This window comes from Lithobates pipiens, unplaced genomic scaffold, assembly GCF_037356315.1.
Source record: "Lithobates pipiens isolate NorthernLeopardFrog02 unplaced genomic scaffold, aLitPip1_a1.2 Scaffold_16, whole genome shotgun sequence".
Lineage (NCBI taxonomy): Eukaryota > Metazoa > Chordata > Amphibia > Anura > Ranidae > Lithobates > Lithobates pipiens.
Window position 1 is genome coordinate 379,811,964 of NW_027507748.1, and position 23,008 is coordinate 379,834,971.

The 23,008-nt window shown below is 38.9% G+C and overlaps 1 protein-coding gene across 2 annotated transcripts in view; it reads left to right on the forward strand.

Annotated features, from left to right (window-relative positions):
* NHS (NHS actin remodeling regulator) overlaps positions 1 to 23,008 on the forward strand; it is a 257,325-nt gene that overhangs the window by 222,576 nt on the left and 11,741 nt on the right. Inside the window, exons 2-5 of one of the 2 annotated variants that reach the window (XM_077482207.1) lie at positions 3,971 to 4,123; positions 11,545 to 11,675; positions 13,808 to 13,870; positions 19,225 to 19,414. In XM_077482207.1, the coding sequence (XP_077338333.1) occupies positions 3,971 to 4,123; positions 11,545 to 11,675; positions 13,808 to 13,870; positions 19,225 to 19,414 (537 nt within the window). The remainder of the gene's footprint in view (positions 1 to 3,970; positions 4,124 to 11,544; positions 11,676 to 13,807; positions 13,871 to 19,224; positions 19,415 to 23,008) is intronic. The other variant, XM_077482208.1, reaches the window with a different exon arrangement.

Here is a 23,008-nt window from a genome sequence, read left to right on the forward strand (position 1 = left end):
CATTTCTCCCAGTGGAGTATAATGATACATAACATAACATTACTTCAGATTTCATCTAATTTCTGCCATGCATATGAAGATGGAAATCTGTCAAACTGGTGGAGATTTACCAAAACTGGAGCATGCAAAATCTGGTACAGCTCTACACAGAAACCAATTGGATTCCAGGTTTAATGTCAAACTTAATTGGACAAGCTGTGGATAGAAGTTTATTGGCTACCATGCACAGCTGCACCAGATTTTAGTTGTTCCAGTTTTAGTAAATCAGCCCCAATGTGTTGATGAGAAACTTACTTTACTAGGAGGCTAAAAGTACCCATAGACATCATAGCTATGGGACAGAACCGAGACCCTGGGTGATCATTATTGCAGGAACTAGGGATTGACTGCGTTGGATTTTGTGCACAACTGCAGTTGTTTGCCCTGAGATACAGCCTGTATCTGGAGTTCTTTGGAGACCCCCAATCTGGAGTTACACACCTGCACTGATAATTGCAAGGAGGTACCACACCCCATGATGCATTTTTATATATATTATATTAAATACAAAATGAAGCACAGTACAAACATCCCTACTGCAGCAGAAGGAGGAACAGAGATGAACTCATGAACCACAATGTATGAAATTTATTACTGGGCCGATTCCTTTTGCACCAAATTGTAATGTAACTGCAATGTCTACCTTAATTTTGTTAAGCACTTTGCAAACTGTTAGCGCTATATAAATCCTGTATATTAATAATAATAATTACTAAACCCATTAAACAATACTTGGAACTAAAATTGCACACATGGGTGGGCCTACTCTTTACTCTCAGCAAGAGATATGCAGTAAAAAAGTTACCTAGAATTTTGGCTTCTCTCTCTTCCATGATAAAGGGGCATTGTAGACCCAGAAACTTTTTTTTTTTTTTAACTTTGTTGTGAAGAAAGATTCCTTCCATTCATTGATGCATTAAAAATTGAATAGAGTAAAGCAGTGAAGTCTTTTTATCTAACTTTCCCTTGCTGTATTCTGCCCAGTGCGTGTATCCTGTCAAAACTAGCTGAGCATCGCAAAATAGTGAGAGGGATACATGTTGTCCAAATAACACCAGTTTGATACGCCTAATCTAAATTTACAAAACAGGATCACAGAAGAGGTCTGGGTGAACTGCCAGCGGACTTTTTATATTCAGTAATATGTATTCTTGCAAAAACAATAAATAGACACCTACAAAATTAAAAATATTTTCCTTATTCTGAAGTGTTTTTCTAAGTTCAAATTTTTCTTACATTTTTAATTGCAAGGAAATTCCAGAGCTGATACGGACTCAGGAGATGCCAGACCCAGCTATTTATTTTGGATAACATAGAGAGTCTGTATTTGTATTGTGTTCATGTGGAGTACTGTAGTTTATCAAGCCTATAATGAACGCTTTGATGTCAGACAGTTTGGTTCCTCTTTGAAAGTTATGTCTGGAGTTAAATATTCACAGGAGATATCAGTAGAAGAACAGCCATAAATCACAAGTGACATGAGTTATTTTTAATACCTTTTGTGTGTTGTTTCCATGCTTTCTATTCATCTGCCTAAAATGTATCTTTTATAAATGCTGTACATTATGTGTGTTTTACGATTATGATTGTTCAAATATGTCAGCCAAAAATCAGTTGACTCTTAAATTGATACAGCCCCACAGACAAATAGCGTCCTAGTGTTACTTGCCAGCATCCTGTTGATCAGATGCACATCATCAAATAGATCAACTGGTTTGAAGGAGATGGAGTTTGGACAGTGCTTAGAAATCTTAGATTAGATTAATATGATAGATACACTTTTTATTCATTATATGTATTCTTAAGTTGATTTTTTTTTATTTTTAGTCTCGTGATTTGCAATATTATAGCAAAGTCATCTTAAAAAAGGCACAATATACGTGTGAAAAGCAGCCATAGAAATACTTGGTACACATAGTTTTAAAAATCTGTATCTTCTTTGAATAGGTTTTTTTACATTTTCTTTCTTTTGGTTCTGTGCTGTGCCTTTGGGGGTGAGTTATTTGGATAGTACGGTCATGAGTACAGCTCGCTCCCCCATGTTATCTGTTGGACTCTGTAGATTGGGCTTTGTATCCTTGTACAACTTTGCGTTATCTTTTTTTTTTTCATGCAACAACCCACTTTTTTTCAAATGTTGGCTTTGTATTTTGCTGAAATATCAATATAATTATTGAAAGCAAAAAGCTGTAGCAAATAGTATTAGCTGGAACCCTATGCCTGCATGGTTGCCCCAATGCTTTCTGGAGAATGTTAGGACCTCAGTCCCTCAGAGCATCATGAGAAAATTGCTAGAATAAAATGTATATATACTCAAACCTTTATTTATTTTTTTGTTTTATTGTAAAGGTTTAAATCCCCTGCTAGAGAGTTTAAGATTTCCACTTACAATGTAATGTCCTGTGAGCCACCTCTATACTAAAAGCCCAAATCGGGTCTCTCAAATGACACTCTTATTTTGAATCAGCAGCTAGCTTTGCACATATCTCATAAACCATGCAAAGGTCATCCAATATTCTAAAGTATGCTGCGCTTTCAAACATAAAATCCAAATAGTGAAATTAAATCATATTGTTTTTAGGATTTTATTGATTGCTTTTTTTATCTCACCATATGGACGTTTTATCATATCCCGCACTAAAGCACTTTATTTGGAATATTGTTTGTAACTTAGCACATTATCACTTTATTGCTGTTGACATATAGCACATCTTTACATTTTTTCATTTCACTATTTGGATTTTATGTTTGAAAGCGCAGCGTACTTTAGAATATAAGATTTCCACTTACCTGGACAACTGTAACATTTTTGATTTCTCTTCACTTTCTTTCTTGATGACAATGGTGACCAGTACAAATAGAGTGGTGAATCTTACCAATGGGCACATAGACAGCAAGAAAACTGGACTGATAATCTGACCCTTCCCTACTATAACATACAATAGAAAATTATTTACATATATATATATATATATATATATATATATATATATATATACACTTTAAGTAAAAGAGCAAAAGGGCTAATAATGCCTAAGAAAAGGAACAATATTTCACTATTATAACAAAATGTGTACGATTTTTATTTAAATTCTGCATAAATACATCAATTCCCAACCATCCCACTGATCAAAACTATTAAAAATATGTGAGCTCCAAATCAGTCAGTAGTATAACAACGGCCAACAACATCGTAAAACAAGTTTCGTACCTGCTGCGTAAAGATAAATTGGTACTGTGCCAACTACTGAAAGGTACTATGCAAAAAATAAAATAAAATTATGTTAGAATGATTTCCTACTGTGATGGCTGTGTAATGTTATACAAGTGATTTAGGGTTCACATGTTTTTTTAGATGGGTTTGTTGCTGACCGATGTATTTATGCAGTACAGTATTGTATTGTATTGTAGTATTGTACATCTATTTCTTTAAAATATAGGAAGGATATTTCTTTTCTTTGAGTTCAGGTTCCAAAGGCTTCTAGAAAACTCTGACACATGTGGTCTTGTGTAATAAGTCTCTGTAATTTAGATAGATGTGTGCACTGTACAGTACCCTACAATAAATAAATAAATAATACATTATCTAACTGGACACTGTCACTGTACATTGCAAGTTAGGTGTTTCTCAGTATTACAAAGGCAAAAGGCACATATAGCAGCATATGTTTCGGGAACCTTTAGAAACATATTATACATTAGGGTATTGAACCAAATCGTTAAATCTCCCATCAATCGTGGAAGGTGTTATTTGCTGCTATTGGGCCAGGAATATATAATGGCATTGTCGGAAACATATCAAACATAATAGATATTATACAACACAATGCTTTGAGGTTTTTTTACACTTTTTATGAAAATTTCTTACATGTCCTGTCTTGTACAATCTACCAAATTATTAATCTATCAACAATTATGTCTTTATAAACAGCTGTTTCAAACTTGGATGCAGAAAGCAAGCTGAGTGTGTATTACAAGACAACTTTGCACCAGCAGAGGAACATCTTCCTGCCAACCACTAGACCACCTTGTGTAGAGGAGCTCCATCGCCATGCCAAGCAAAATCTGCGTTCCATGCGTAGAGGTGAGTTTTTACTTCTTATAACTAATTAGATTCCACCCTGGTTCACATTGATGCTACTTTGAAATAGCAAAAAACAAAAACTACTTTTGCAAATCGGTGCGGTGCCGGAAAAACAGTGCAGTGCCATTGCCTCCAATAGGCTGCGACTTGTAATGTGATTTGATCTATCAAATCTCATGACAAATCGCTCCAATGTGAACCTAGGCTAAATGTTACCTCATGTATACTGTTCCTACTTAGAAATCATCTTTATTTATTTTAAAGAAAACCTGCTTTGGATAAATATGTCACTGCTGACCAGTGCCTCTGCAAATGTTAGTTGATTCAATCTTATGCTGACTCCTCCTGTTTCAAAGGTCTGAGTATGCAGATAGGGCCTTCTGACTTTACTATGACTTTTCTGATCTAAATGCATTTTTTTGTGCTTTTTAGAAAGTATCGATGTCAGTTGGTCAGAATTTCAGCATAAAAGCAGCTCCCATATTGCCTTCATGATAGTTTTCCTTTAAACACGTTAGTTGTACTGGATCACCATGGGCTTTTTTAAGCTGCAAGTTCTGCTTTTATATTTTAAATTGTCACTGGTACTGCAATAGATTAACGTTCTTCTAAAAAGCTGTAAACATAAATATGATTTGCACAGCCTCCCAATGGCAGAGGTTTGTATATTGACTTTTATTGGAAATTAAAAATATTCCCGAAAAGGCTGGAATATTTTAGAATAGAATAAAATTGCTGCATGTAAATCACCAAGAAGGATAATTCAAGAGATTATATCTTCCTGTCAGCTAATGTGGGATCCACAATACTGGCTTTTCTGCCCTGCAGGAGTAATTATATCATGAAAGTGTAGCTTCCCAGCCTGTGCATTATTGCTGCAGTAAAAGCTTCATGTAACAAAGAAATTTTCATCTTTCAAAGTAAAGCCTGTGAGGGGGTGTGCTCAACTTAAACATTGTAAAATCCCTATCATGCTTATGCATTCTACAGTCCATCATGTGGAGTTTGATGAAGTCTGGTAAAAGAGATTTTTGAGGCCTCCATTACCCATGCATTTTTATTTGGTATTCTTTGCTGGGAGATCGAAAGAGTCAAGTTTGGGTCACAGCTGTTTTGGCAAATCTCTTTTGGTTTCTTAGGAAAACCGTTGCATTCTTATAAAATGTCAAATGTAATCGTGTTTACCTGCAACAGCTGAATCTCTCATTGGAAAGGTGAAGTGTCCCTATACCTTTCTGAATGAGATGGTATGGGGTGAAGCTAGTTACCTATTAACTTTCTGAAAATGTCATAGATGAAAGCACAGAGGTTTTGAGCAAAAATGTCAAGTCTGTCTTTTGTCTTGAAATTTACATTTTTAAGTAGTGTTTTGCAGTACAAAATTGCTTTCTTTGCTTCTTACCTATAACCTGACCTATAAATCAAAAGCTCCTTATTTATGATATTCAACTTAATTGTATTTATGAAATGTAAAGAAAGGGCACAGAAATGATTAATAAAAGTAACTGTGCCACGGGGAGACCAGATTGGGTCGCATACTGCGGGAGTTTTCGAGCCACGGGGAGACCAGATTGGGTCGCATACTGCGGGAGTTTTCGCTTGTGGACCCGTGGCGCCACAGGTATCCCGAGAAACGGGAGTACTCTTGTTTCTCTGCAACCCATTCCTCTATGTCCTGCATCGATTACATCTTAACGGCTGAGAGCCTGCTGCCCGGACTGGCGGACGCAGGGTACTGCGCCCGTTCGCTCTCGGACCATGCTCCTTGTTGGGCAACTCTCAGGCTGGCACGCCAGGCAGGTCCGAAGCAGTGGAGACTCCACCCCTTTTGGCTGTCGGCGTTGAGCGAATGCGAGGATATAGAAGAGGAATGGCGATTTTACTTTGACACCAACAGAGACTCGGCCCGTACGGACCACGTTTGGGAGGCCTTCAAGCTGCATGTCCGCTCCACCCTCTCGCGGCGCATAGGCCGGCTGAAACAGGCTTCTCAGACACAGATGAAGCAGGTTACTGAGGCATTGGATGCGGTTGCGGCCGACTTCTGTGCTGACCCTACCCAGGCAAAGGCACAGCTGCTCAGACAACACACCCGAGCGGTTGAACACCTACAATTTGAACAGGCTAAACGGAAGCTATTTTTCACCAGACAACGGGTTTTTGAGCAGGGTGAACGCGCAGGGAAGCTTCTGGCATATTTGGCACACCAGGACTCCAGACCCCCGGTGGTGGTTCTATATGACGACTTATACCTCTCAAGTACATATACCAAGAACGGAGACTAGGACCTATTTGGAGGGAATATCTCTTCCTAGACTATCCCCGACTCAGGTTGCAGATCTTGATGCCCCTCTAATTAGTGATGAGGTCGCACTGGCGATTTCCTCACTGGCATCAGCAAAAGCCCCCGGACAAGACGGTATCCCTCTAGATTTCTATGCCCAGTATTCTAATGTGTTAGTTCCAGAATTATTGAAACTGTTCAAATATATGCTTGACTCGGGAACCATCCCCGAGACGCTGCGTCAGGCCACCATCATTGTGCTACCCAAGCCTGGCAAGGACCCACACCTTCCTGAATCTTACCGCCCCATCTCCTTACTCCAGACCGATATCAAAATTTTAGCTAAAATCTTAGCCATCAGACTGAACAAGGTTATACTGTCCCTTGTACACCCAGACCAGACTGGCTTTATGCCGGGAAAGAACACGGCTATGAACATTCGCCGGGTGTTTATGAATGTGCAAGCTAGGCACAGCTCGATGGGGTCGAGGGTGGTGGTGTCCTTAGATGCGGCCAAAGCCTTCGACTCCATTGAGTGGGAATACCTGTGGGAGTGCTTGGAGCGATTCGGTTTTGGCCCTGTTTTTGTGAGGTGGGTCACCCTACTCTACTACCAACCGACGGCCAGGGTCGCGGTGAATGGTTGGGTGTCGGATCCCTTTCCGGTCGGGCGGGGCACGCGTCAGGGCTGCCCGTTGTCCCCCCTTTTGTATGCCCTCGCGGCGTAACCCCTGGCGGCCAGGCTCCGGCATCATCCAGGGATAGCGGGTCTCTGCAGTGGTACCCTTGTAGAATCCGTAAGCATGTATGCGGATGATACCCTACTGTACCTGGAGGATAAGGGTCCTTCGTTGCGAAGGGCATTGGAGGTGGTGGGAGAGTTTGGCAGATATTCGGGGTTGGCCATAAATTGGTCCAAGTCCCAGATCTTACCGCTGGACGCGTCGGTACCGGATCGCGATGCGGCCTCCCTTCCCCTCGCCAGGGTCTCCGAAATTAAATACTTGGGGGTACGTATTACCAGGGAGCCGCGGGATTACCTACTACTTAATGTTGAGCCATTGTTTTTATTCCTTAAATCACGTACTCAGGCCTGGTCCCGTCTCCCTCTTGGGGTGATGGGCAGGGTTAATCTGACAAAAATGATTTTGCTCCCCAAAATTCTATACGCGCTCTGGCACTCCCCGGTTTTGATCCCTCTTCGATTTTTTAAAACAATAGACACTATTTTGAGTACTTTTTTATGGGGATCCTCTAGACATAAGCTGGCGTGGACTACCCTTAAAAACCCAACGGGATTGGGGGGGGGTGGCCCTTCCGGATTTTAGAGCTTACTATTTGGCGGCGCAACTATCACATTTTTTTCACCTGCACAGGGCGGATGGGGCGAGGTACCAAACGCTGGTGGGTGGTGGGGAGGGTATGCCCACTCATACTCCCCTTCAGCTACTTTTCAGGGCAGGGAGGGTGGGGGGTGTCGCAACCCCCCTGCTGTCCTACCACAGGCAAATTTGGAGACTGGCACTGGGACTAGTTGGCGCTGACTTTCATCACTCGCACACCCCACTGTGGTGTAACCCTGCGCTGAACGAACTATTAACTGTCCATGGAGCTGCCCGTTGGGCCTCCAGGGGCATTGTCTTTCTGCACCAGGTTATAACCCCTCTGGGCGTTCGCGACTTTTCAGCGTTACGTGCGGAATTTGACTTGCCTCCTTCTATGCAATTCCAATACTTACAACTGCGGCATGCACTTCAAACCCAATTTGCTGAGGGCCCTCCCAACGTACAGACGTTGTCTCTGGTCGAGTTGTTACTGGGTGACAACTCGGCCCAATTAATTTCCACACTATACAGTCTACTGAGGAGGAGGGAAATAAATCAGATTTCGGAGAGGGCTAGGATCAGATGGGAGGGTGACCTGGGCCCACTGGACGGGTCGGATTGGGAGGAAGTGTTAGAAAACGTTAAATTGGTGTCCTTGAGTATTCCAGACCGCCTTACACAGCTATATTTCATTCACAGATCGTACCTGACCCCTACTAGGCTAGTTAAGTTCCGACCTGACTCAGACCCGGGGTGCCCTATGTGTTTCAGTCCCTCTGGTTCTCTCTATCACTTAGTATGGTTATGTCCTCAAATCCAAGGTTTCTGGATGCAAATAACTTCCTTCCTACACGACCACATGGGGTCACCCCTGCTCATGGACCCGAAAGTGTGTATATTAGGACTGCTCCCAGATGTCACAATAGATGTGTACCTTACCACATTCCTGCAGTCCACACTATTTACCGCAAGAAAGCTGATAGCAAAGATGTGGATGCGTCCAGCTCCCCCTGTGCTACGGGACTGGATTGTAGCAATCAATGATAAACTGCCTTATATAAAACTAGTGTACAGTCACCGTGGGACAGATGGTTAAATGCTGTGGAAACATGTGTGGACTGAAGTTAGCACGCCTGGTGTTCATGCCTTGAGGCAATTTGGGGAGGGATGGATGGGAGGTCCGTATGGCAATATACTCTGTTATCTAGATGGGTTCTCCTAGCTGTGCTAGGGATATGTTCAACATGGCATTGTTATACTGTGTGAGTTGTGTGGTTGCACCCACTACCATTTTTTATTGTAACCCTTTTCTATGATTAATAAACCTGCATTTGTTTAAAAAAAAATAAAAAATAAAAATAAAAAAATAAAAGTAACTGTATAGCCTGCCACTGTCTGGTTATGTGGCCAGTGCTGAGACATTGAATACATGGGCTTTAGTTAGAAAAGAGAAAAACCAGAAGTAGCAACAAAAAGATGATGAATTCTAAATGATTCTAGATGATAAAAAAAACAATATAGGCCAGCTTCAAAACACTTTGTGATCATCCTTCTTTGCCTTTGTTTGGTTTAGGACATGGCCTATCTTGTTGGAGTTGTGCAACTGCTATCTCTTTTCTGCTTGAGTCTTATGCAGGCAATACACAGAGCTAATTTCTTTCCTGCAGCCACGGGTTGCAGGGAAGAAAATTGCTAGATTCCCCCATCAACATAGACAGTGTTGACAGGGGAATCCCTCCCACCAGGCCATTGTATTCTCCCGGCGGTGTGGGGCAGGGGAAGACGTTTCCGCTGGGAGAAGACAGTAATTTCTGCTAGTGACTATATCAGCCGCTATCAATAATTGCATGCACATTCCAGAAGGCTGGTTGGCTGGTACCCATGTTGATGGATTGATCAACTTGGTACATTCAGTCTGCTCATTCATGGTTTGAATCTCAGCCGGTCCTTTCTGAACTGGGCGAGATTCTAACCGTTTATGGCAAGCTTTAGTCACCATGATACTTTGGTAGGACTATGTAACCAATGATTCAGCACTGGGCAAGTTACCAGGCTCCAGAAGGCTGTAGAATTTGCTCTTTTTTACCTTTACCTTTGAGATTAAAATGGGCAGAATTTGGCAATAAAACTTGTTTGGGTTAGCACTATACAGTAGGTCAACATTAAATGTGCTATATGTACAGGTTGCAGTTCTTTGTTCTATTTTAAAGTAGCACACACAAAATGCACATTAGAAGTTACGTATTTTGCATTATGCCTGTATGCTACTTTACTCGAATAGCTTTGTAAGGTAACCTTCACCCATTAATTGTCTATGTCCAGATGTATGCAGCTCTAAGACATCCCGAATACCAGAAATATGCATGTAGCCTTATTATACAGTGAAGTTGTGGGGGGATTCTGACACATTTGTGTTTTATTTGCCTTGGTAATGGTCCTTTTACTTATATGTATATGGTTTCAACAAAGTACTTTTCTTTACAGCCTAAACAGAACCATTGTTTAAGTGCAAAATGAGTGCATATAATAAACTTGGGACTGTTTTTCCTAGAAGTAGGTTAATTGCCAGTGCTTTGGCGGACTGGGAGTATAAACTCACATGGACACAAGGAGAACATTGTACTAATGAAGACACTGTCCCCGGAAATAGTCCTTTTGTACCTCAGCCTGTGATAGCTTGTCTTCAGATCCACTATTGGCACTGTCAAGCAACAGACATCATAGTCTAAACCATGCTTTTTTATTTAAAAATAAAAATAAGAAAATAAAATGTGTTAGTAGCGTAGTATTAATGAGTGTAGATGAAGTACAATGTATTTTTTCAAACGGATCTAACAGAAAAGCATGCCTGCCATCTTGTGGAAACAAAAAATATGAGTATGATTATTGGGGGAATTTTGTTCAAAGCATTATATTATTGGGCAAGTTCTCTTCATCCTAGCAGTAGTAGCTGTTGAAATTAAAGATGATGATGAAGATGATGGTGGTATAAATCCAATCACTAAAATCTAAAATAAACTTTAACATGTGAATGTAATTTCAAACGTTCAAACGTTTTTAAGAGTTTAAAATCGACAGCATTTACTAATTTAATACTTGGTAATCGTGCCATTAAGGTCACTGTGAAAAACATTCTGCGGTGGTTAAATTTTTTGGGTACAGCCAAGCAGCAGCTTCTAAGTATTCAGAAGGTGATCCTGCCACCTCCTGAAAGCCTGTTTTTTTGTTTGTTTATTTTTTTAAATTTTCAGTGAAACGAATGTGCCACAAGCATGAGGCAAGTGTTTCTAGCTCAGCTGTAGTGTAGCCCCATTGACTTAAATGAGCAAGTTTGAGGCTATATTTGTTGCACCCATGGCAGGTATACAGCCACGTGCCATGGGTGCATACAGACGGTCTGATTAATCCGATGAAAACTATTTAGCCTACCATTATACCCAAAGTATAACAAACAATTTGATGTTGGCACTGAAAGAGCTTGATCTAGAAAATTATTGGAATCTGACCTTACTTGATCAAAAATTGTATAGGTACTCAACCATAAACAAAATAAATAAATAGGGTGAGGTAATCAATTAAAGAAAGGTGATATGTCAGGTTTTTATTGATTTGATTTTGGTTTAATTTATTTTGAAATGTTTTTATAGCTGAAAGCCCCTCATTCAGAACTACTGCACCAAGAGCTCCCAGTTTCTGAAAACAAACATACCACACATTACTTCTATATGTTAGTGTTAGACTGTTTGTGTCTTCAAGCCGAGATTGATGTATCATTATTTACTGAGTCCTGTTCTCTGTTTTCTCAATAACAGAGCATCGTGCACGAGCAGACAACCGAGAAAGGCGGTTTATGGGCTCTGTTTTTGTTGCTCCTCCTTTTCCCTCCTACCCTTCAGCTCATACTCTAAAGAGAAGAGAGGTAAAGGAACATCACCATCTACCAGTAAGCCTTAATTTCCTTATATTCATATACAATTTCCTTATATTCATATACAATAAAGTTCCTATATATATTGTTTGGTTTACTATTTGTACATACTTACAGTGTAAATACTATTATACATTATCAAATATGTAGTTGTAATATCCAAATTGATCTACTTGAGTCTGTGGACTTAAGGCCAACTCCAGGATTTGTTTCAAGTGCAGAAATCTCACCTCCAGAATCCCTTAGGTGGCGTATATATAAAGTCAAAACATATTTCTTAGTTTTGGATAGACTATTGCAGGGTCGAGGAGATTTGCTTTTTCTTTTTGTCCTGGTGACCACTGGAACTGGAAACAATGGAAAATTCATAATTTTACTGTTGTCTCTGGAACAGGAAGTAAAGGGCAAATCTCTAAAGGGGATTTTCTCTCACTTTAGAAATATTTTCTCACTTCCAGGTCACAAAGTAAAGGGAAATCTCTTCAATGAAACATAGACAGCTCTAAAAATGTATGACCATTTTTTATTATAACCAAAGCTGAGAAAAAAAAGTTTTACCTTCTGAAGTACTTTAACATTGTGTTATCTATCAAAATATGAAATAACAATTTTGGGTTGACTAACCCTTTAACTGTGCGACATTTATTGTTCTTATAACCTGTCTGCCTCTGATAAATTACACGTTTGAATTTAAACTTCATATTGGTACATTGAACTGAAATCTGCATTGTTAATCCTGGTTTTTGTATTATTTCTGTCAGTATGCATTATTAATCCCCATTATAATTCATATTTATTTATACTTTTTTTATGTAAAAAATCATTTTTTAGAGGTGAATGAATCGATCTATGGTAAATCTAGCAACCCAAGAGAATCTGATATTTCCAGAATTTTTTAACTCAATTTAAAGTTATCCAATCTGACCACACTGTAGTCTGCATTTTTGGCTGCATTGAGGAGTAATACTGGGTGTCCACTGAGAGTGGAAAGCAATATTCACTCTCCATTGTAAAAAAGGCTTCTTAACTACTTCCCACCCAGCCAATGTACATATACGGCCGGGTGGGTGCCCTCTCCTTTTGAGTGGACGTTCGGGAATGTCCTTCAGAAGGAGGGGGATCACACGCACGTGCCCGCGCAGCAGCGCGATCCCGATGCGCTCGTGTCACCCGGAGCAAGGCGTGTCTCGGATTGGCAGGAGGGCTCTGTGATTGGCCCTCCTGATCACATGTCGGCCATTTCCAATCACAGCCATCATGTGATGTAAACAAACAGCCGGTTGCTAGGCAATTGGCTCTCCTCACACGGAAGTCACCGATGAGGAGAAGAGAGCAGATCGCTGCAGCCGGCTGGTGATCAGTGAGTATGAGCAGTTTTTTACAGATTTTTACTCACTGATCACCAACCTAGTGTGAAACACACATGTCCCCACATATGTCCCCAAAACACACATGTCTCCAAATAATAAAGCACATGTCCCCCACATATGTCCCACTAAAATCACATGTCCCGATGATTATCTGCACACATGTCCGTGATCACCTGCACACATCTGTACATGATAATTTGCGTACATATGTCCGTAATCACACAAACCAATTATTATACACTTAAGGGAAATTTTTTACCAAAGACATGTAGCAGAATACATTTTGGCTTAAATTTATGACAAAATTCGATTTTATTGGATTTCTTTTCAAATAGAAAGAAGAAAATATCGTTTTTTTTCCAAATTTACGCTATTTTTTCACTTATATCGCAAAAAATAAAAAACAGAGTCGTGAATAAATACCACCAAAATAAAGCTCTATTTGTGCAAACAAAATGCTAAAAATTTTATTTGGGTACAGCGTAGCATGACTGCGCAATTGTCATTAAAATTGCGAGAGCGCTGAAAGCTGAAAATTGGGCTGGGAAGGAAGAGGGCGAAAGTGCCCTGTATTGTAGTGGTTAATGAAGATAATCAGCAAACTGAAAAGACCGTATTCACACAATTTCTCCATACTGGCCCAGTTTTCAGATCGATTCACTAATCTCTACTCGTGTTGCATAGTCTGCCAAAGTGTATGTCACATTTTATTTTGCCATTTATGCATGCTTTTAATGTGTTTTCCATTTATATTCATATCACATTTTATATTCTTAGTTTAACAGAACCCGTCCATCCTCCCCTACTGAATGTTGCCATTTGACCCCATGGAGTAGAAAGGTATTTGAGAACAGCAAGTTTAAGTGTATCTCTGTCCAGATAAAAATTACAATACTCTATCCTTAATATTAACATCTGTAACTTCTTTTCTAACTCCCTATATTTTTCTATTGATTCCTCTTTATGTGGTATAATGTATATGGTACGGAATCAGGTCAACAGACGTTTAAGGAATTATAATAAACATAACTGATTATGTAGACCTTAGTAATAATGGGTCCTGTTTTTCATCATATCATAACCATGCAGCATGTGATTTGTAAATATACTCAGCTTTACCCTTTATTGTTCTCAAGCTCTTTCAACCAAGATGCTTTTAATTTCTCTGTTCTATATACAGATTTTTCTATCATCTTTTTAATTATGGATCTGGCAGTTGTCTGTATCAAGAATTCCCAGTACAAGTGTAATGAAATCACTTCCCACACTCCACTTTAGTGCTTTCGTCATATACCGCTTTCTCCAGTCTGAATATAGATATCAGATATTTCAACACACAGCAACCCCAACCCCACCTCAAACCTTCTAGCAATGGTCTCTGATGAACGGGGGACTTTATCTTCATATATTCTTGAGGTCAGACTGGGGTTCTCGGTCACCCTGTGCCCCTAATAGACACAGGGTAACTTACACATAGGAGGGTCTGGGGATACGGACAAGGAGCTTCCAGTGCTCTCCAAGGTAACCTGAGTTCCACAAGCCCCCCGCCCTAAGTGACTCCCATCACAATAAGTATATTTTATTGTTTAAGTTACCTAACTATTAAATTCACAGGAATGGGTTTAACCTTCTACATCTATCTAAACTACAGTAATTTGAGCATCACACTGTTACTGTTGACCTGTATGGACCCTTTAATATTGCTACATAAAGCAGTAAAAAGGATATACTAAAGGGAAATCCACTTAAGTTTATACGTTTTAAGTTTATACAGATTTTCCTAAAGTATAACTAAAGACTGAACTTTTTTTTAGTTTTGAATAGAGTGAAGAGGGATTAGAACATCTGTCAATTTTTTTGCTTCTGTGCCCCTTTATTATGCTCATTAGAGGGGATATCTTTGAATGCGGGCATCCTGGTGATAACAAAGGATTTTCTCACTTTGGAGAGATTTCCTCTCACTTCCTATTTTGGCCATGGGACAGGAAGTTAAGGTAAATCTCCCCTGTAGGACACAGAGGCCAAAAAACCCTGACATTGGTTATAACCCTCACCTACAGTAATTTAAGCATCACGATGTTACTGTTGAGCTATATGGACCTTTTTATATTGCTACATAAAGCAGTATAATGGATACACTTTTCTGCAAAGGGAAATCCACTTTAGTTTATACTTTTTATGTTTATACAGATTTTCCTAAAGTATAACTAAAGACAGAACTTTTTTTTTTAGTTTTGGATAGAGTGAAGGGGGATTAAAACATCTGTCAATTGTTTTGCTGTCTGTGCCCCTTTATTATGCTCATTGGAGGGGATATCTTTAAATGCAGACACCCTGGTGACAACAAAGGATTTTCTCACTTTGCAGAGATTTCCTCTCACTTCCTATTTTGGCCATGTGACAGGGAGTTAAGGTAAATCTCCCCTGTTGGACACAGAGGCCAAAAAACTTGACATGGGTTATAACCCTCACCTTACTCTATCCATTAAAAAAAAAAAGGTTTGCCTTTCATTTTATTTAAACCACTTCATCCTTTGATGAAGAACAGTAAGATGAAAAACAATCAAATTATGGTTGAACAGCAGTTATTCATGTACCAAAATAGTTATCTGTGGTTGCATTTAATCATTCAATGCTCCATGATAAAAATAAAATGAAAACCTAACTCTATCTAGCAGCTGTATAAAATATCACTGCATACAGCTCTCTCCCAAATAATCTTTCAAAGTACAAAATAGTAAAAAAAAAAAATCATAATATATAAATATAATATACAAACAATGTGAACCAATATCAATTAATTTTCAAGTCAAGTTAGGGTGCTTAATAACAATATAAGGCTGGTTGAGTTCAATATAGATGCCTCTGTGAAAAACAATGTTCACAAAAAGTTTTCAGTCTTCAGTGCAACAGTGCACTTCCTCCAGGGTGCTCTTTTATGTGACCATTAACCATAGAGACCTTCTTGTGAAAATAAAGTCACCAATTTCAGTTGACCTCCTTAAAAAAAATTAAGCAGGTCAAACTGCGTTGTTTTAAAACCACTTGGGAATGATTCTGTACTTCCTGCTTATGACTTCCAGGGACTCGCTATCATGCATGCAACTCCAGTCATTCACATGCAGAGCCTGTGATGATATCACAGCACTTTACTCCACCCAATGCATTTTGTATTACACAGACTTTGTCAGGAGCTGTCAAACAAATGAATAGAAAAATCAGGAAGAGAGGCTGGGATGCAGTTTTCAGCTCTTGCTACTAAGTGGCCACTTGCCAATAATAATTGCAGACCTTTGACAGTTAGTCTGGTCTTACTACACCCCTGGTGCAGAATAGGCACCACTCTGACTCTACTAACAAGCATAACCACACAGATCAGTAAGTACAAGATACATATCCAGTAAAATAACACATCTCTACTACCCAGATCAGTGTTTCTCAACCTTTTTTTAGTCAAGGCACCCTTTAAAATTATTGACAGTCACGAGGCACCCCATTCGAAAATGTAAAAAATTACTCTAATCGTTTTACAACTTATCAATTGATGATGTCATTGGTTGTTTGGATGGCGACAGCTACAAGGTCATGGTTGTGCACAATTAAACCTGTGGCTTTGTGTAACTAAAAGGCATGTTTGATCCACCCCCTGTATTGCATACAATTCTTGGGCATTTTTTAGGCATTTTGCCAAGGCACCCCTAAAAAAACGCGAATAGTTGAAAAAGGCTGACCTAGATAACAATAATGCCGTGTACACACGACCAAACTTTCCGGCAGACTAGGCCCGATGGTCTTCCCGATGGACTTTTGGCGGAGTTCCGACGGACTTTCTGAACTAATTTACTTGGCCACACGAACGGACTAGGTCCGTTCGAAACTCCATTCATTTTGATAGTGATGACGTAAGACGGGACTAAAAAAGGAAGTTCGATAGCCAGTAGCCAATAGCTTCCCTTGTGTCGTATTTGATCCGTCTGACCAGCATACAGACAAACGGTTTTCCCAACAGGAATTGAGTCCGTCGGACCGATTTGAAACATGTTCTATTTCTAGGTCCGTCTGATTAGCCCACACACAATCGGATTGTCCGACGGACTGATTCCATCGGACCTATTCTGCTGAAAAGTCCGGTCGTGTATACGCGCCATTAGAGTTATCTCTATGGAAGTCTCTATGGTTGATGGACACCTAAAAGATCACCTTGGAGGAAGTTCACTGTTGTACTGAGGACTGGATGGTTGCTTTTCCTGCACACTTTTTTTTACAGATAATTATATATGGTGAACAACAGACTTATATGGATAATGAACACTGACATTTATTTATATGTTCTTTACCATATTTGCACTTGAAATTGAATTTTTATTGATTCACATTACTGCATATAATACCTATATATTGTGATTATATAGTAAGTGACCTAGACAGCACTGCATTTAAACAAAATAACAACAAACTATCACAAAATAAGTAAAAGTAAAGGTGCTCAAGAAAAAGTCCATTACAGTAGTGACATATAGGTGATAAATCTTCTACTAACATGCAGGGAGATGTAGAGTTTTTTCCTTGCTTCAAAACAACTTCCACACCAATAGTGCTCCTGCCACCATGTGCAATGCTCGCTCACCTCCTTATAAGACCCCGCAAGGGGTCAAACACGATTTGAACACAGTGCAACTCTACCTCCAGGGATGCTCCAAACTGGTCCTTGACAATTTCTGTTAGGCTCTTAGGGAACAGATAATAATCTACAACAGATGCAGTGTCCTTCCACTATGCTGCTTCAAACTTGACTCCATATTGGCTGCCGGTATTTCCACAGTACCATAGAAGAAAACAAAAGTGCCTCCAATATTGCAGTATCAGGGGGATTAAAAACAGAACCTCACAACCCCAGCTAATATTCAACTCACATTTATTTAAAAAAAATTAAAGCATTGATACAGAATCCATAGGACAAATTTCACTTGTTGCGAAAGGTTCCACCGCCAGGCTCCACCTCTCATTTATATTGTGATTGTTGTAATAAATTTTGCATTGCACAGTATGCATATATTTATATGAGGTCACATACAGCACCTGATTGGAGTCACCTCAAAATTTAATGGGAAAAAACATGCAAATATATTGGACCATTATCTAATGCTGAGTAAGGCTATTTGTGTTGATGAAAAATAGTTAAAAATAAACAAATTCTTTAGCAATGTGAGTATGGCATATGCAGGGAACACCTGACCATCAATATACTACACCATTGCTCCTTACAGAATAATCAAAATAGTTTATAAGAGAGCAGTAAGATCGCTACACGGTCATTGTCCAGGGGTCTATTGTAATTCAGGGAAGAAGTCAGCAACAAAACCTAGCCTTTTCCCCTTAAGCACGCAGCAAACTTTCTCCCACCGAGTTACCTAGGAAACAAAGTCTTTTGTGCCTGTAGTTTGTATGAGCTATTCATGTCTGCTGGGATTGAACACAAAAGCTGCAGATGAAGGAAGAAAGTAGTAAAAGTTGTATGATTTTCTGCAGAGATATATTAAAAAATCCCATTTCATGTGGCATTTAAATTATATGGCCAGGAAACACTGGAAAGGTAAGTGTCACTCCATACTATTTTAATATTCTTAAGAGTCTGAAGTCTGTAAATTAAGAACAGATGGGAACTAGCATTAGTGAGCAACAACATTCAATGGAAAGAATATCTAATGTAGAATAGTTAACAGAGGACAGCATGCAGCATATATTTGGTGATTAAAACTTTAAAGTCTAAAAAAACTTGTAAAAAATTGAGATTCTAGAATTTAAAAATGTACTCTTAGTCCAACTGTTTTCAGATCTATTTTTTTTTCTCTTTACGGTGTGAGTAAAATATATTATTTCATACATTTCACTATCATGTTCTATCCCTATTTCTAATCCTTTTCTTCTGCAAGAGTTCATAGAAGATTAACCTCTACTTTTATTCTCCTTTGACTTTTTCTTTTCTCTGGTTGGTGGTTTGTTATTAACCATTTTTTCCATTTTAAGTGTTAACAAATGCCTCTGTTACTATCCCTATGTATGTGGAATAGAAATATTAGCTTTCCTTCTTATTGTTTTAGTTCCTTCGCTGACAAAACAAATATGGATTAAATAAATTCCTGGTGAGTTTGCAAGCTTCTATAAGGCAGTGCTAATGTATGCAAATTTTACAGGCTCATCCACCTCAGGATGAAGATGAAATGGTTTTAGGGCAAAGGCCAAAAAATCCAATTCCTAATGTTCCATCAACACTGGATAAACAAACCAACTGGAATAAAGCATTGCCTCTGCCCACCCCGGAGGAGAAGATGAAACAGGAGTCCCAAGTGGTTACGTCATGCATTATCCCCATTAACGTTTCAGGTAACCTAAATTATATTTTTTATACAACTCAAAAAATGACATGTTTTAAACATGCAATTATCATATAATGTAACAATAAGACATTCATTATATGCAAATATGATAAGACAGCAAGAAATATTTCTTTATTTTCCAAGAAAACCAGTGGCTCTTACATACTCACATTTGCTCACAAACTGTCCATGTGCTGTAATCATTACAAAGTTCTTGTTCTTGTGGTACCCAGGTATTTGATTCAGTGAAATATTAAACACACCACAATCCAACCATACCTGAATTATTCGATTTTACTGGATTGGCTCTAGTTTCCTATGAAAAATATTCAATTTACTCAGTATTTTTTTAAATAAGGTAATTATCAAATAGGGTTCTGTGTTGCTGAGTAGTCAGAATATGTAGTAAAATTTGGGTTTTTTAAATAAAAATTGGGTTCCTCAGTTCAAATGCTGGCCAGGACACTCTCTGCATGGAGTGTGCATCATCTCCCTGTGCTTGTGTGGGTTTCCTCCCATACTCCAAATACATGCTGGTAAGTTAATTGGCTCCTGCCTGAAAAAAGGCCCTAGTATGATATTCTACTGAATCCGCCCTAGATGGCTGCCTCAACATTTGCCCCAACGGCAGTTATTATTACAAAAATATTATTTAAAAACATCTAATTTGAGAGGTTTTTACATTTAGCATGTAGCCTGAGTAGCCAGCAGAAAATTACACATATTATGCATGTTGTATTAATATTAATTTTGATAATCCAGTAGCTGTTGATTTGCAAGGCAGTAGTGTCACTAGTTTGTAAACTGATTGGCTACATTCCTATCACACTTGGATAAATGATGGGCACACTTTGTGCAAGAGCCCCTTTCACACAGGGCACTGTGTGATCCCCGCTGAGCAGGCGGATGACAGGTCCGTCACCACCAACTGTGCGGAGATGCACCTGTCAGAGTCCCGCTGTTCTCTATGGGGAGATCGGATGCAAACAGATCTGCCTGTCCATTTTCCTCCAATTTCACCTGGTCTGATCCGCCAAATGGATGGAAAATAGGGTCTCCATCTGTCTGTATTTGGCAGAATGGATTGGATGGGATAGCAGTGGATGTCAGTGTGACATTCATCTCTCCATAGAGGTGAATGGAGCATCCGATCAGGGAGAAAACGGACAGGCAGACCTGAATGGACAGCATGTGTGAAAGAGGCCTAACTGTACAAAAAATTAATTTGTATCCAACCATGAATCACATTTTAAATGCTATTTTAATTATATATATTATTATTATATATATAAAGCATTTTGGTTAACAAAAGAACACCAACCAATAACTCTTATGCTGCGTACACACGACCAGACTTTCCGGCAGACTAGATCCGATGGTCTTCCCGACTGATTTTCGGCAGAGTTCCAATGGACCTTTCAAACGAACGAACTTGCACACACACACAAACGGACTACAACTAGAACGGTCCGTTCTTTTTGAACACGATGACATAAGACGGGACTAAAAAAGGAAGTTCAATTGCCAGTAGCCAATAGCTGCCCTTGCGTCGTATTTGGTCCATCGGAACAGTATCCAGACGAACAGTTTTCCTGTCGGACAGATTTGAAACATTTTATTTCTAGGTCCGTCTGATTTTTTTAATGAAAAACGATCGGATTAGCCCACACAAAATCAGATTGTCCGATGGACTGATTCTGTCGGACCTAGTATGCCGGAAAGTCTGGTCATGTGTACGCAGCATTACTGTATGTTTTCAGTTTGTTTCAAAATGTTATATTAGCTAAGGGTCGTGGTGTTTACCAGCAATATTTCTAGATCTGTCTATGGAACAAAAGCAGTGTTTGAAATGAGACAGAATAGAAGTTAGTTTAGAAAATCATCTGATCATCACATGGAAAGTCACTGCAGAATGGTTTACTTTTGTATGTCAGAATCATTGACTGAAAATGTTGTCTGGTTCTGTAGGAAAACTATTTTGTCTTCCAATGACTCTTTGAAGGTAGGGAATATCTTGTTCATATATCACTATCTAGTTTCCTAATATTAATACATAATTTATTTAATGAGCTGGTAAAGTGCTAATATCCATTAAAATAACAATTCACGTGTGTTTGTTAAGCTTTACATAATGTCACTTTAATGCAAATATTACAATATTTTGCCATGTCTCAAAATATGTACTTGTATTGTAATGAGCATTTTAAAGGGAACAGGAATTTTAATGGCTTTGGTTACAAACAATTCTGTAACATCACACTTGCGGGATAGCAGCTGTAATTTGTGTGTTGTTTTTTTTGTTTGCCACATCCATAAATAAGTAACATTGGTTTCATGCTAATAGTACTTTTAATATGCTAGTTTATAATTGCAAAAAAAACTAACTTTAATAAATGAATGAATGAAGGAATAAACAAATGAAAGCAACTAAATACATGCAGAAAACAAAGTACTAAAGTAAATTACCTTTTTATCCCTTGATTGGTTATGCATTTTCTTTGCATGTTGCAACAGTAGACACAGCTGTGTCTGTGGAATGCTGATTCCCCTAAGAGCATATAGTGCCAGTTCACACTGGTGCGCTCCGAATTCACAGCGAATTCTGTGCGGATTCCTCACCGCATTCAAAACCCCCTTTCACGTGAACCACTGCGGGTGTGAATGTTGAGTTAACGACACCAGAAATCGGTTTACAAAACGCAGTGCAATTTTCAGAATCGAATCGCATGGGTGTGAAAAGGGTCGTGCACAATTTTGGTCCAGATTCGGTGCAATTTGAGCTATACAGAATAATGGTTCAAATCACACTGCTGAAGAATCGCATGTAATTTGAACAGGATTACTGTGCGATTCCTGTTTAAAATTGCATGCAGTTCCCGCACCGCATAGTGTGCACTTAAAAAGCATTATAAATACAGCAATGGTTCTCCTGTTTACACATGGCCTCATGCAAGGTTTGAGTATTTCACGATTGGAACCAAAGATATTTATACTGTCTACGCAAAAGGGAACAAGCTAAGTAATGATACCATTTAGAAACTATTTTAGTGCCATTCTTTACAGCAACAAATATTTTAGAAAAACTATTAAATATTATATTAGCATTTTGAAAAACAAAAAAACCTTTCTGTCTACAATATATAAAAAATTAGTACACATGAAAATTTCTTTAATAGATAACTGCACATTTTTTGACAATAGTAATAATGTACCTTGGGTTGGCATCTATGAATACTGTCAGCCTTATTTAATGAACAGCATCAATTACAATTAACAGACAGAGATAAGTACTTGTGCCTAAAGGGACCAACTAGGTTTCTTCCGTCATAAAAAAATCCTACCATCAGTGGCTTTTTATTTTAGAGTTTAATTTTGTTGTAAAGTTGGATTGTGATTGATTGCTGGGAGATACTGCATTTAGGAATTAGCACCTAAAACCACAAACTCTTGTTGAATAATGTCACGTGTGACTAAATGTTGGGAAGATTTACGCTATTTAAGTTACACTGGCTCGGTCGGAAGATTCTGGGAACAGCAAAAAATGTACAAGGTAAACCTGAAAACCTACCTTAGCCTATGATGTGGACAACCTTCATGCTTG